The sequence below is a fragment of the Lepidochelys kempii genome, chromosome 3, assembly GCF_965140265.1.
Source record: "Lepidochelys kempii isolate rLepKem1 chromosome 3, rLepKem1.hap2, whole genome shotgun sequence".
In the NCBI taxonomy this organism is placed as follows: domain Eukaryota; kingdom Metazoa; phylum Chordata; order Testudines; family Cheloniidae; genus Lepidochelys; species Lepidochelys kempii.
In genome coordinates this window covers 102,855,675-102,870,688 of record NC_133258.1, presented here as the reverse complement: position 1 = coordinate 102,870,688, position 15,014 = coordinate 102,855,675, and the positions used below count along the sequence as shown (strand labels likewise).

Below are 15,014 nucleotides of genomic sequence, written 5' to 3'. Positions count from 1 at the left end.
TCTATTTGCTAAGCGCCTCAATTTTCCCTGTCCCATTTATAAGCAGGTCCCCCAACCTATTTGCCTGACCCTCCACTTTGCAAAGTCCATTTTCTCCTTCCTCCCATTTTCAGTTGCACCATCACACTCACTCCCTTCTGCTTCTCCAATCCTGATCCTTGAATTCCCAAATCTCCCCTCCCCTTATTACTCTTAGGTTTATACTCAAACCAAAATATAAGTATACAAATGAATACATTTAATAATCTTAAGATTGTGACTTTACTTACTTTTTCTTTCCTTTTCTCCTTTCTTTATTCCTTTTCTACCTTACATCAGCTACTCAGCGTAATTCTTCTCTTCCATTTTTCTTCTATAGTTTCTCTTCCTTTTACCCTCATCCCCTTTTTCCTCACCTCCTTTCCTTTCTTCCCTATTGTGCTTTCATCTCCCTTTGCAACCAGCACACCTAGTGTGTCACTCCTCAAGAGTCTCCAAACCCTCCTTTATAAAATCTTTCCCTCCTCATGTTTCCCAAGTCCCCTTCCCAGTTCCCATCATGCAGCTCTCACAGAAGTGAGATGAGGAAAGGCTTTGTTTAAGTGTCCATTGTTTCAAAACTGCATTACCAGGAAAGGACACTCTGGGGACTCAGGCAAGGGTCCTTGCCGCATGGCAGCAGGACTTCTTTTCTGGGAGGACTTCCAACAGTAAGCTTTTTTTCCCCACTAATTTGGAAGGGAGGAGTGACTCCCCACCCTGGACTTGACATTCTGTTTTTAATTTCTTCAGTCCCATGGAGAGTGAACTATAGGTAAGGGTACTTATGTGACAAATAGCTAATGACTAAGTGGGGGGAAGTGGTAGCCAGCCATTAGGGGCCTCATTGAAAAGGTTCATAGTATTGCTGGAGGAGGATGGATAGTTGAGGCTGTGCACATAGGCTTCCAATGATGAGATTTATGACCTCTATAAATTGATGGTCTCTTTGACTGTGCATTTTGAGATCCCTAAAGACTGCTGTACTTGCAATTGCACCCAGAACTCTGAAGAAAGAAAATCCCCTAGCATATAAAGCTTTACATTTTCTAAGTAATTATCAAAGACTAATTTTCTGAGAAAATTCTAATTATTACACAGCCATAAAAGATTACTGCTAAGAAATTGAGACTTTCATAAATATAGTTAAGCCAATAAAAAAGTTATAACCTATGATTAACTTCTGAATCTGTTGTTCAGTGCTCTTGGTTTTTTGTCTTTGCCTTGGTATTTGGGTAGCCTTAGTATAAAAATCTCTAGAACAGTGCTTGAAAAGCTGTAGAAAAACTTCTGAATTCTGCTTTTGGGGTTGCATTAATTGTAGTTTCATATAGTTTCTTCTCTTTTAACCTTTGTTTTTAATTAGCCTGGGAAGTCATGTAGACAGTGAAAGGGGAGGTAGTGGGTCGCCATCTACAAAGTCAAGTTTGACCTCTTTTCTTATGCAAGAACTTCTCTCTAGATCTTTAAATGTCATAAGGAGACCAATATAAAGTATATCTGTTCTTTTGAATATGTGCAAGTATTACACTTTAGTCTGAAAGCACTGGGTGTGAAAATTACGAAGTATAAGTACCTAAAAAAAAGTCTCAGAGAAAAGGCTAGAAGAGCCTCTTAATCTTGATGGGAAAAGCCTCATACAGGTAAAGTATGTTTACATATTTAAGTCCGAAATAATGCATGACTTCCGTCAAAACTGATTTGGCCTACTTTATAACTTCTGATATTTAAAATCTACTGTTCAGGTAGTGGGAAAAGCTCTCTCACTACAGTTCTCTGTGCATGTGTATTTGGAGCAAAAACTAATTATATATTTTGTTTTATGAAATAGATGTCTAAACAGACAGGAATTGGGGAAGGTGATTTTGAATGAAATGAATGTAGTACTGGTTTGTTTCTAGAACAGGCATTCAGTTTAAACTTGACATACTATTTGTTTAAGTAATTTAAAAAAAAAATGAAGGACTTTGGTATACAATGCAGAATAGGTGCTGATTTGAAATATTGTCTAGTAAAAGCAAGCATGGATGAGCTATGTTATATTTTTCTGTAGATTAGTTCAGATGCTGTCATTTTTCCCCCTTAACTACTTTTAAATATGAATGTTTTAATGATCCATTTCTTTCAGATCTTTAGCACAGGAAGTGAAGAATAGCTTCTTCAGTTTAAATTACAAGGGGAATTTATTTTGTTTGAATGTAACCAAGACAAAAGTGCTCACACACACCTAAATGGGGTGCCATGGGGACAGGGTCTTTAATGACCATCAGAAGTCATGGCCTTGGCTTTAGATCTCATCAGGAAGATGGCATCTTCAGCAGCACGTTGTCCTGATACAGTACGGGACCATTTCGTTTAGTTCTGAATTTGAGGAAAGAGTGTGACCTATGAAATCACCAGTGCCACTTCCTGTATCACATGTGGTAGACTTCCTTTGCAGGTGTGCAACGTGGGTCCTCACCAGGCTTAATTTTTTTTTAGTTAGAAACCTGACTAGATCATAAGCTATTCTGTCTCTGACACTACAATTATAAGAGTTAGAAAATCTGGGTTAAATTGTTCCCTATAATTTGTGTCATGGAAAATAGCCCAAAGTAGTGGTTTTCAACCCTTTTTCATTTGTGGACTCTTAAAAAATTTCAAACGGATGTATGGACCCCTTCGGAAATCTTAGACATAATCTATGGACCTCCTGGGGTCCACGGATCACAGCTTGAAAACCATTGGCCTAAAGTAAGAAAGAGATTCCTAATAGGGTTGAAAACTGGCAGAAAATGAGTCAGCTACACTGTTGGATGCCATCATGTGATAAAAGGATGAAGCGGAACACCATGCTGATGTATATGGAAAAGTAGTTTTGGTTATGAAAGCTGAAGGGGAGGAAACAGAGAAATATACTCTTACAGGTAAATGGAAAGTGAATCATGAAAACTCACTCTGATGCAACTTGAGACTGCATTAGCTTCCATTGGTAGGCCTTCTTGGGACAAAAGTGATGAATAAAATTATCTGCCTACAGAAAAGCCAACGGCAAAAGGGTAATGGGGTTTGGAGGCGGGGGGGGACGACACAGATATGATTATTGCAGTAACATCCTTCCATTCCCTATAAATATTTTTTTAAAGTGAAGTGTGGTTATGTGGCACTGCCTGGAGCACTTTCCAATGGCAAGCTGGTGCAGAACATGTACACCTGCCTCAGTTTCCCCTTGAAATCCACTCGTGAAAAGTAATATTTTATCTTAGTGGCAGTTTTGTAACCTTTTATTAATTTAAAGGGATGCAGTCCACAAATCTTCTCAAAAACAATTCTTCTAAAAATCCTAAAGTAAAACAAGTGTTTACTATGCAGAAGCTCTTCAATCCCATTCAAAGGTCACTGTTCCCAGATCACCTATCCGAGAGTCATTATTCACTTGGTCACAGTTCCTTTTAGCCTCTGTGTCAAGGCTGGATTCTCTAGGCCACCTACCTGAGATTTCCAAGACCTGCTTCTCGCCCACATTTTCTCCCATAGCCCCAAGTCATGTATCCCACAGCAGAACTCCCTGCAGTGTTCCACTGACCAGACCTCTCTGCCTGTGAGTCCTACCCCTGCTCTTTGGATCTATCCTTCAGTATCAACCCTCTTGTACTGGGCTCAGCTTCTCTTAACCAGGCTGGTTCTTATCCTTCTTTATAGGGGCTGATTCACAAGGGGTTCCCCAGCTCTGGCCAGTCCTCACCATCAACCTTTTGCTCTTCCCAGTCGCTTATTGTACCAGCTTGCTGCTGCTGGGTCTCTCCTGTCTTCCTCAGGCAGCTCTCACCTGTCCTCCTCCTGACTCTGTCAGCTCTCTGTGTCCTCTTTTAAGCCCAGTTGAGGGTCAGCTGAGAAGTCACAGGTGCATTGGCTTTTTCCCTCTTAAAGGGCCAGTGTCACCCTCTGACATGCAGTATTTTGCAGTAATTGTTCAAAACAGTGCAGTCTTGGTAGTTTGATGTATTTGGGCCATTACACTATAATACTGTAGTATTGTTTAATGAGGTCTTTCATATCTTGCTGTGTGCACTTATGCCTTCCCATTGATCCCATCCTAGTTCACCAGGCAGCTTACATGCACAGAGACTGAATGAGTAGATTTTTCTGAAGCTCTGGGTATAAGCCAGAATGGGAAATTTTTCGGTCTTCAGTTTTTGTTTACTGTGTTTGGCTTTTCTGTGGTGGACATCACCATAAGTATCTGAGCAACTCTAATTAATGAATTTATCCTTATGACACCTCTGTGCATTAGGGATTGTTAGCCTTATTTTACAGATGGGGAACTGAGTCAGAAAGAGAAAGGAAATGCTGTAACCAGGGTCACACAGAAGATCTGTGGTAGAGTTGGGAAGACAGCTCTTCCCGCAGATGTCCTGAATCCAAGGCCATCGCCTTAATCATAAGACCATCCTTCCCTTTTTTTTTTTTTTTTTTAATCTACCTTCCCCAACACAACTCTCCATAAACATGGCAACCATGCTGACTTTTGGGAAGGCATTGGAGAACTCCTAGCACTCGAGTGGTTTAGCCTGCATGCATGCAACAAAGTGGGTGCATTATCAGCCCAAGTATTAGCAACACTCAGGCTTTCACCTATATCCAAGGACTAGTCAGCTAAGCTGTTTGTAAAACACCACCACAGTTGGGTGAGAGGTTCTTGTGTATGGACAGGAGCCAGGTTAGGAACAACCTCCAGGTAAGAGTCCAAGTTAACTCTGCAGCAAAGACAACCCCTCATTAGTTGCTTCTCATAACTGTCTCTTCCCTCCCCATCAAAAGAAGTGGCCATGAGGAAGGGTTTTTTTGTCTTATCTGAATTTCAAATAGTACATGGGATGTTTTCTTCTTTTGCTTTTGTTCAGGCTGCTTTTCAGGCAGAATATTCAGAGCCTGTATCTGTCATTTGTGTTCCGTTGTTTATCACTTCCATTTTAATAGTCTCTAACTACTTATCAGAGATTCTTAATTTGAAGGGTTGGACTGTACTTGAAGAGACACTCCCTTTGTTCTCTGAAGCTGTAGGGCTTCAGTGACATTCCCTATAAATCTTCGTTTTCTCTTTGCTTTCCCTAGTGTGATTGCTGAAGAGAATGGTCATAGTGCTAATACACCTCAAAAAAGACCATCATCTGAAGATTCCAGTGTCACTTCTGGAATAGTTGAGTTGGTCTCTAAATCAGCTCTTCCATCCCAAACAATTCAGATTCCAGAAGAGCAGAGTACAGTACCTACTCCAGTGAAAAAGTCCAGCAAGACAAGACAACAAATAGATGTGAAAGCAGAGCTGGAGAAGAGGCAAGAAGGAAAACAGCTGCTGAATTTAGTGGTCATAGGTAATACCCTTTTTTCTTTATTTTAATTCCAAATTGAATACATTTTGGGCCAGAAATGTGTGCTTGTTGAGTCTGGGAGTGATGCAGAAGCAAGACATTTCTCCGTTTAGGAAAGGAAACATCTCAGATTGCACTAAAAACCTGTCTGCTTTACCCTCCTCTGTGGAGGGAGCCACTGCATGGGCTAAAGTAGTAACTAGGCCTTCTGCCTATCCCTCATCCTCACCTTGTCAAAATAAAAAATATTTTAAAGTTGACTCATTTTTTTAGCATTATTCTTTTTAACATGAGTTTGGCAGAACAGAGGTCATTGTCAAACGTCACCTATTTCTTCTCTCTAGGAAACCCCCCCCCACTATGTATGATTATCAGACTCTGTGAATTGCATGAGCATGAAACAAAACTTCAGGGGATTAGAGTCCCATATCTGCCAGTGTGTTTCTTTTCCAGCTGTATTATGAAGTCTAAAATGTGTAAATTAGTAATAGTAGTCTAATGGTTACTTCCCTTCTTAGGACATGTTGATGCAGGTAAAAGTACTCTAATGGGTCATTTACTCTACCTTCTGGGCAACGTGAACAAACGAACTATGCACAAATACGAGCAGGAATCCAAAAAGGCTGGCAAAGCTTCATTTGCGTATGCATGGGTCTTGGATGAAACTGGGGAAGAAAGAGAAAGGTAGGCAAGTTAGCTTCTAGTGTGAACTAATGTTCTCTCTGATTGTAACGTGTTACTAAATGTCATTCTACTAATTAGCTATGTGCTACCTATATTAAATGTTTTAAAATGTTTGGTAGGAAATATTTTATCCTCTTTGTGTACATAGATATACACCATTTTGAAAGAAAAGTCAGTGTCTTATCTTGGTTGTGGAAATGGAATGGCATTGAGAAGTTGGGTGTTTTTTGTTAAAATCCTCAGTATGAGGAGCTGATAGAATTTGTTTTATCAAGGCACCAGCACAGGTGAGGAGTTTAAGGAAGGTGAAATTTTTGGTCTAATATATCTGACTCGTTAAATTAATATTAGAACTATTTTTGAAAAGTCCCTGCCAGTAACATATTACATTGAAATAAAATGTGTAAATATTTTTTCTGTGTAATGCATTTTAAATTGTATTACAGTGAGGAAATACATGAGGAGGAAGTGATGTGGATAATTTAAAAAAAATTCATAAAATGGCTTTTTAAAACTGTAGAAATTGGATCTGTGGACAATGACCTTCTGTGTTCAGAAAAACATGAACTAAACTGTAGAATTAATATCTTACCACAGTTTTTGTGGTATTCACCAGTATCTTTGGTTTCATTTAAAACCACAGAAAGAAATTTGTTTATCTAATGTAATTGTATTTTTATGTCATGCTCATCACCCATGGTATCATTTTATTCAAGCTCCTCTGGTTGCATAGATAACCTTGAAAATGTAAACTGATGCAGAGGAATAGAGAGTGGGGTGGGCTGCAGAGCGTCTAGCTTTTTAAAAAATAAGAGAAATGAACTTGTGCAGTTCATACCTGTAACTAAACTTCTGCATATGCCAGTCTTCCCGTACATATGTTCAGTACAAGCTTGTGTGTGAAAAGGCCAAAAAACCCCACTCCACCAAAAATCAGTGTTGCAGACAAAAATGTGAAAAATGTTTTTGTCTCAAAGTTTAAACGGAATTTGGCCATCTGTTAATAAAATATTTCTAAATGTTGCCTTCAAACGAAAGTGTTCTTAAACATCAGGACATACATAATGGAAACAATGTCTTTTCGCCTTTATTTCTGTAAATAAAAGATTTATTCCATGTTTTAAGGGAAACTTAGAGAATTTCCACCCTCAAAACAGGCTAAGAACTTCTTGAATGATTTTTCCCTCATCCTTCTCTGCTCTCAAGCCTATATTTTAAAACTAAAATATTCTGAAGCTCTCCTCAAATATTTAGATAGTTCTTTGCTGTCATTTGGTGTCATGAGTAAAAAATAGATGGGCCAAGGCAATTTCCCCTGGGTGCTATTTAGTCAAATTTAGAATTGAGGGCAGAACTATTCTGCCCTTTCTGAATGATAACAGGCATATGTGAATGGGGGGGACATTTACGAAAATATAATCTTATTCCTGTCGTTGTATACGCAGTAATTTTTTCTTGGTTGTGCTCTTGCTGGTGTTGATGCCTATTTTTGCAGGGGTGGAGAACTTCAAAATACTGACTTACAAAATATGACAGCTGCTTTGTGCTTTAGTAGTTAATTCTGAACTTTGCTACTTGTTCTTTGATTCGAGGCATAATCCATTATTGTATACAACTATCATATTATCAGCTTCTAGGACTTCAACTGTTTGCCTGTTCTCTTCCTATCTACATTTTTTGGCTGACTATACATCTCTCCTGCCTGGCATAGCAGAATTAGATTTGAATATCTTTATACATAGCAAAGCAGCATATAAAGGGGAAGGAGAGTAAAACTTCTCTCAGCAGCACATGCTTTCTTAACTTCTTTAAGATGAAATTCCAATGCAGATGGATAGTTTCTCCAATGAAAGGGAAAGTCAGTGACACAAATAGACTTATTAAATTGGCCAAAATTTAGTTCTGGTTAAATCAAAAGGCAGCCACAGTGTTCTGATTTGTTAAGTCTACTATTTAATAACTTTGTGTGGTGAACTTTGGAAGCAGTTGTAATGGTGTATTACATGTTTGTTTTATTTAAGGGGAGTAACAATGGATGTGGGTATGACCAAATTTGAGACAAAGACTAAAGTTATTACACTGATGGATGCTCCAGGACATAAAGATTTCATCCCAAATATGATCACAGGAGCTGCACAGGTAGAGAACATTTCTTAACTGCACCTATCAAATATAATGTGATGTTTTATAATTTCGTATTCTACTTTATTTGAATCTAACCTTTTTAAACAAAAAAAAAAAGTGGAATCTTTAACAGAGTTTCTATATACTGCATATTATCAGTTAATAAATCTTATTCTGTTCTGTTCAAAATATCATAAATGTAAATTTATTCTGTGCTTCCTAACCTGTAGAAAAAATATGGGGAAAAATAAGTCTTTATTTTTATGTCTTAATCTTTTTCTAAACTGAAAGCTGACATTCTTTTCTGGACATTTTAAAGGCAGTATTTTAGGTTAGTCAACTATATTGAGGTAAAAGGTTTTCACATTCATTCACGAACTACTTTGAATACTTTATTGCACTAGGATAACTCCAAGAACAGTTTAGCTTTAAATATTCAAACTTGAGATGTATGTACTGCTCAACAGGTAGTGCTGAAAAAGTTTTATAGGGTAAAGTGTTGTAAGAAGCTTTGGGTGAAAACAGGAGATAACATACTATGTGGGTGTACAGGTGAAGACATTCAGGAGACTGAAGCTGGTGCAGATTGTATTGGCTAGCTTACTGGGCAGGCCATCTTGCTGGAAGCACATGACACTAATGCTCTGGGATTTGCATTTGCTGTCTGTTGGTCTCCGGGTGAAGTTTCAGGTGTTGGTAGTTACATGTTAAAGCCCTGAATGGCTGGGACCTGCCTGCCAGAGAGATCACCACTTGACATACTGACACAGTTGCAGTCTTGCAGAGGTGCTTGAGCTGGATTTTCCCTGTTATGAAATGAAGGGGACTGCCAGCAGGGTAGTCTCTGTGGGAGTCCTGGGACTCTGGAACTTGCTTTGCAATGTGGTCTTGAAATAGCCTGAATTCAGTGACCTACCAGGCATGCTTCAAAAGCTACCATCAATTTAATAGGGTTTTCTGGAGAGGATTTGAGGGTATGTTCTCAGAATGATGGGGAATGGAAGGAAGCTTTTCTTGCTGGCTGTCTGGGCTGAATTAAATCTGTTCCTTCGTGAAAGTTTGGTTTTTCAGTGTTGCTGGGTGTGTTTATGTTGTAAGATTGAGAGTAATGGCAGCTACAGCTTTGTATAGATGTTTTTTAATTAAATAAATTGAATGAAAGAGATTAACAGAGTTACATTTAAATGTATCTATCTATGTGATAATTTTTTTCTTTAAAAGCATAGACTTACATTTAAACAACTATTAACAGAATTGATTATTTACATGCAGAGAAGTCAGGGTAGTCAGTTTGGGTTCTCACAAAGTACTGTTTTGAGCTGCTGCTTCTGCTGTGCACGATACAGTCCATATTCCTGTTACTGGTTCGAATGTTAGAAGTTAAAATGTGTTGTAATGTTTTCTTTCCTATTAGAACTAATTCCTGTTTTACAATGTCCACTTTACATTTTTGCCAGTTAGTTGGCCTTAGATACTGACACTATAATGGCCTGCAGGAAAGTCTGACTAAACTATTGTGCAGACATAATTGCCAAAGTTTCAGTAACAGGCAAGAAGTAAATTTGGGCTCTACTCTCATTACTGTATATTTGTTTGAAAAGTAATTCCTAGTCATATTTGTTATAATGAGTCTTACCCAATACTAGTATAGAGGGCCTTATGTAAGGTCTCAAAGTGCATCACAAAGGTGGATATTATCATAATTTTTCAAATGGAGAAATTGTAGCACACTGGGAAATTGTATGCCCAAAATCATACAAGTAGTCTATGGCAGATCTACTGGGCTGTGTTTTTTTTATGGTGTGGATGCTTATGCATGTTACAGAATGTCCATGATTTATTTTTAATTTTTTAAGTAGAAAAGGGGATCTTTAATCTCAGAAATATTGGAAAATGCTGCACTTAACTGTACTGTTTCCTTTAATTCTATTTAAATTATTGATTCATATTGGTGACTGTACAAGTAAGTAACATGGTGAGAATATACAAGTCCAGATCTTCAAATGCACCAGAGCTTGGGTCTGCAGGTGAAGATTAGGTGGGGCAGAGGAAGTTTTAATCCTCCTTTACACTCCTTCCATCCTTCAGCTGCCAGGGGCCATTCTAGCCTTTAATGTAATTAGAGGCTTGAGTGATGTTCTATTGTAGGAGATTACTGGAGGCCTGCTATTGCCATGCTCCAGCACTATGAGGAAGTGTTTATAAAGAGGTGGTGTAGAACAGACTCTGATGGCTCTACAGTAATTGGGAGTTTTGCCATTCTGAGGGAATCCCCAACTGCTGTTCTGCAAAATGCAAAGCAGCCCTATCAAAGGCCATGATCTGTCCTGCAGTACACAGTGTTAATAAAATAGTTTATGCATTTTTCAGCCCTGAGCGTAATTTTTTTTTTTAGGGCAACTGTAGATATTTGGAGGGTTACATTTTATTTGTTGCAGCTTTGGCAGTTTCGAGGTGTGGTTGGTTGGTTAAACGAGAGTCTGATGTGAGTTCCCTGTAACCTAAGGGGCTGCTTGGGCATTGTCATGACATTACAGAGTGATGAGGTATGATATGTCTCTGGGTCAGTTGATGTGTGGCTCAGCTCACCTCATCTTATCCCTCTTATCACTTGTGTGAAGGAAGGGCATGAATTGGGACTCTGGCTTGGACCCAGGGTTCCTGGGCAGGCCTGAGGGCACGGAGAAGGCATTTCCCTTATACCCATTCTCTGGTTAGTAGAACGCAGGGCCTTTGATGCCCATTTGAAATCCACACTGGAACAGCTCTGTCAGGTAGTTTTAATAGTAGCTCCAGCTGGTTAATAGTTTTAATAAAGTTGCTGTCTCCATATTTAACCATACTCATGGTTACATGAGTGTATGTACATGTCTCATTGTTTCCCTGTCCACATTAGTGATCTAGAAATCAATCCTCATTCAACTGAAGTCATGCTGATATTCTCTTGGTGACCATAGAGGGTTAAGATGTGTTTTTGTGTGACCACTCAGGACCATATTTATCCATAATCCATTCTTCTTGTTGAAATTATTTTCCTAACCATTTTTTTTCTTACCTAGGCTGATGTGGCTATTTTGGTTGTGGATGCTAGCAGGGGGGAGTTTGAAGCAGGGTTCGAGACTGGTGGACAGACTCGAGAACATGGGTTATTGGTTCGCTCTCTTGGAGTAACACAACTGGCAGTTGCAGTCAATAAAATGGACCAGGTACTTGCTTAATAGTTTCCTTTAGTGAACAGTCTTGCGTCCCTTCCGGTGTGCCCTAAATTAAGGGGATCTGTGTTCTGAGGCCAGAAGGTTTGCCCTTTATAGAATAAGGCCCTCAGTTCATTTTCTTTCATAGTGTGTTCTATGCTGTTTTTCTCAAAAATATGGAAGAAACATTATGAACATTTTATTCATTAGGCTTAATCTTTGAACTGAAGTTTTCATAGAAGATCTTAGGGAAGGTACAGTATAAGAGGTCAATATAATTTGTATAGAGAAATATGCCAAAATCCAATATTTTTATCGAAATATGTTTTTATTTTAGGTCAGTTGGCAACAGGAGAGATTTCAGGAAATTACCAGTAAACTTGGCCAGTTTCTTAAACAAGCTGGCTTTAAGGTAAAGTAAATTTAAGATTATGAGATTTGTAAAGGATTGGGGCCTCCTATACAGCACCCTCTTCCAGCTAGATCCAGGCTTGTGCCTGCAGAGCCAGCTCCTTCACTGGGAAAATCCTGCCTAGGGTCCTCACAGAATCCAGGGAGGAGAGTTTTTTCAGTCATTCATTGCTGTGGGATTTTTATTTCAAGCCTTCTTAGTGAAAACCAGGATCAACACTTCACAGCCTCTTGTTTTTGTTGTGTGTGTGTGTGTGAGAGAGAGAGAGAGAGAGACAGCAAGTTGCCAGTCTTTTCCTATGTGCAGTGGGTAGGGTTTAATCAGCCAGCCAGCTACCAGCCTCTGAACCGAGGGGTATACCATCCCTTATACCTTCACAGATTGTTAACACTTTGTTCATACCTTGCTGGTACACTGGGACTAAGGTGGGATGAGTTTGTATCAGTTTTGCCTGGGCATATCAGCAAGGTCTGGGTTTTTGCTGTGCCGCCTGTGCTGAACCCATTAGTGGGTTAATGGGACATAGCAGAGTCTGAATTGTACCCCACATGCCCTACTAGTGGGTATTTAGGCAGTGTCAGGTGTGGACAGCGAGTGTTTGGTGCTCTTCCAACAGTCCCACCCTCCCCTTACTTTAGATCTCCTGGGATGCCAGAGTTGTGGCTGGTTGCCTTCTTTGGAGTCTGGAAGGAGTGTTTTCATCAAGGCAGAAGAAAACACTTTCCACATTTTATACATCTTTCTTCTGGTATCCAAGAGGTCTTGTTTAGGGGACTTACTGTAGATAGTACACATTGTGAGTTAGCAAGTGCAATTTTGGGACCCTTCTCATTTGAGAAGGAAGCAGGCTTTGGTCCTGACACTCTCATTGCATGATGGGTGGGGGATGTCATGGGGTCTTCTGAGAGTCTTTTCCAGCCTCAGTAACTGCTCCGGGTGTTCTTAACCACCCTTGTACTTTATTATATCCTTTCAGTAGGCCACAGTCGGGAGTATTGTGTACATATTTTTCACAGAGAGTAGCCAGCTTCTTCTCCTTGCTTCTGGGGAAGGATACAGGATTAGCTGCAGCCAGTCCTGCCTTGCTTCAGGCTCCCTACTCTCCTCCCTAGCATTTCCTTCCTGTCTGCTTATATAGTCACAATTGTTGTGATTCCTTCCATCCAATTAAGCCCTCAGCTGTATCTCTGCTCAGTCAATTAGCACCCTCTGCCAACTGCCTGGCTTTCAGTCAGGTCCCAATTAATGTATGTTGGTGGGGATTTGATGACCCTGTTACAGTGTCACAGTTTAGGGCAACTGCACCTGTATTTCCCCTCTATGGTCCAGCAAGGGCACCCACTTTCAGGCTTCCGGCTCTGCAGCTGATGCCTTTCTTGGGTAGAGACCCACATCTTGCTCCCATCTGACCAGGGTATTTCCAGGCTGGCAAGTTTCCTGCCTTCCCTGTGTATTCCCAGCAAAAGCCAGTCTGCCTAAGCAGGGCATGCTTTGCTTCTCTCCCCAGAGACTGTACACAGTTTATTTGCCCCAGTTATAAGTCACCACACAGTTCTTTCTAATCAAGCCTATTTTATTCTTAAGGCAAAAACACTGCAGGGAAACAATAAAAGAGCCCACATGCATGGTAATAAGTTTGCCAGGGATCACCCCTTCCAACATGAAGAGAAGTCCTTCAGATCCCTGCCCAGTTTTCCTGTGGTTTCAAGTTCACCACACTGTTTGCTCTGAACAAGAACACAGTCTTATGGGGCCTAAGTAGCCATCCTTTCCGAATGATTGGGGCCTTCTTTGGACCGGAGGTCCTGCCCATTTACTGGATCGGAATAAAACCCCTGAATCAGTTCATCACCAGATTATTTATCTCAACCTCCATTCTTTGTCTGCTGGTCTCTTGAGAATCCAGTTTGAACCTTTGAAGAAACTGTGACTAGGTAATCAGCCAGATAATGGTTCCCTTCCCCAGAATAAAGCTTTGAGAGGCTGCTAACCAGAGGAATTTCAGCAGCATGCCCCCTTCTCCTAGAGACATTACATACTTATATGTTGTTGTGAGATTGTAATTGCATTGTTAATACAGTTGCCCACAAAGGTATTGCATTTAATGCAGTAAAGTTTAACTTAATTCCGTAAGGTTTATCCAGGGTATTGCATTATCTGTCACAAGGGGTATATGCATCAATGTCTTAAGCAGTGAGGTTTCTTCTTTGCGTAGTGTCCCTATGGGTGCTCCACTGTAAGTGTGTTTGAATCCCTGCGCTGCTGATCGGAGAATTTCGGTAGCAATGTCCATTAGGCCTGCACATGTGCTGTATCTCCTCGTGCTGCACTAGCCAGCGCATGCAGGCTAACCCCCTCAGTTCCTTCTCAACAGCCCCTGGCTAGAGGCGGAGCCATTAGCAGTCCATTAAGACTGTCGTTTTATTTTACATACCTATAGTTAGTCTCCTAGTTCTAGTTGTAGTCTTCTTCTCCTTTCTTCTTTTATTGGAGGGAGGGGAAAAGACTTCAATTTCTTGCCTGCTTTTTCTCCCCTGTCGGGGACCCTTCCCCACAACTGGGTGTGCCCGGTATGCTGGTCTTCAAAAAATGTCTCACTAGTAAAGAGGCGATCCCGATTGCAGAGAAGTACTCTCAGTGCATTCACTGCCTCGGGGAAGGCCACATACAACAAATGTGTGGTCTTTGTCAACAACTCTGGCCCAGATCTCACAAAGACAGAGAGGTCTGCCAGAAGACCATCTTCATGGAGGCAGCTCTCACCCCAGTCACCTGGTAGACATGAGTCTTCCCCACAGCCTTCTATGTCTAAGGGCTGTGGGTCGAGAAAACAAGCTACGGACCCCTCTCATAAATCATCTAAGAAGAGAGAGTGAGGTCCCCACAGTGAGCCTTGAGATAGCCATAAGCGATCACCATCTTGCTCGGTGTCTTTGGCACCGAGACCATCTCATGGTCTTAGTACTGAAGATTCCCTTGGCTCATGGAGGCCAGCAGCAACCGGTACTACTGACAGGCCCATGGACCTGATGGGCACGGGCACCGAGTCATCAGCACTGAAGGACAGGAGTAAGCACTCCTCTAAAAAGACACTCCCAGTATGCAAGTCCACATTAGCGCTGCCAGTGACAGCTTCAGAACTGCTTCAAGATATTGAGGAACGGGAAGCCGGTACTGAGAACTATGTTCTCCTCCTTCTCCAGATGAAGCTGTCATGCCTCCTCCACCGTC

At 40.6% G+C, this 15,014-nt stretch overlaps 1 protein-coding gene across 7 annotated transcripts in view; it reads left to right on the top strand.

The window, feature by feature from the left end:
• Positions 1–15,014, top strand: part of HBS1L (HBS1 like translational GTPase) — a 144,586-nt gene that overhangs the window by 95,923 nt on the left and 33,649 nt on the right. For all 7 annotated transcript variants that reach the window (XM_073337367.1, XM_073337368.1, XM_073337370.1 and 4 more), the window contains 5 exons: positions 5,113–5,372; positions 5,888–6,053; positions 8,075–8,192; positions 11,237–11,383; positions 11,709–11,783. In XM_073337367.1, the coding sequence (XP_073193468.1) occupies positions 5,113–5,372; positions 5,888–6,053; positions 8,075–8,192; positions 11,237–11,383; positions 11,709–11,783 (766 nt within the window). The remainder of the gene's footprint in view (positions 1–5,112; positions 5,373–5,887; positions 6,054–8,074; positions 8,193–11,236; positions 11,384–11,708; positions 11,784–15,014) is intronic.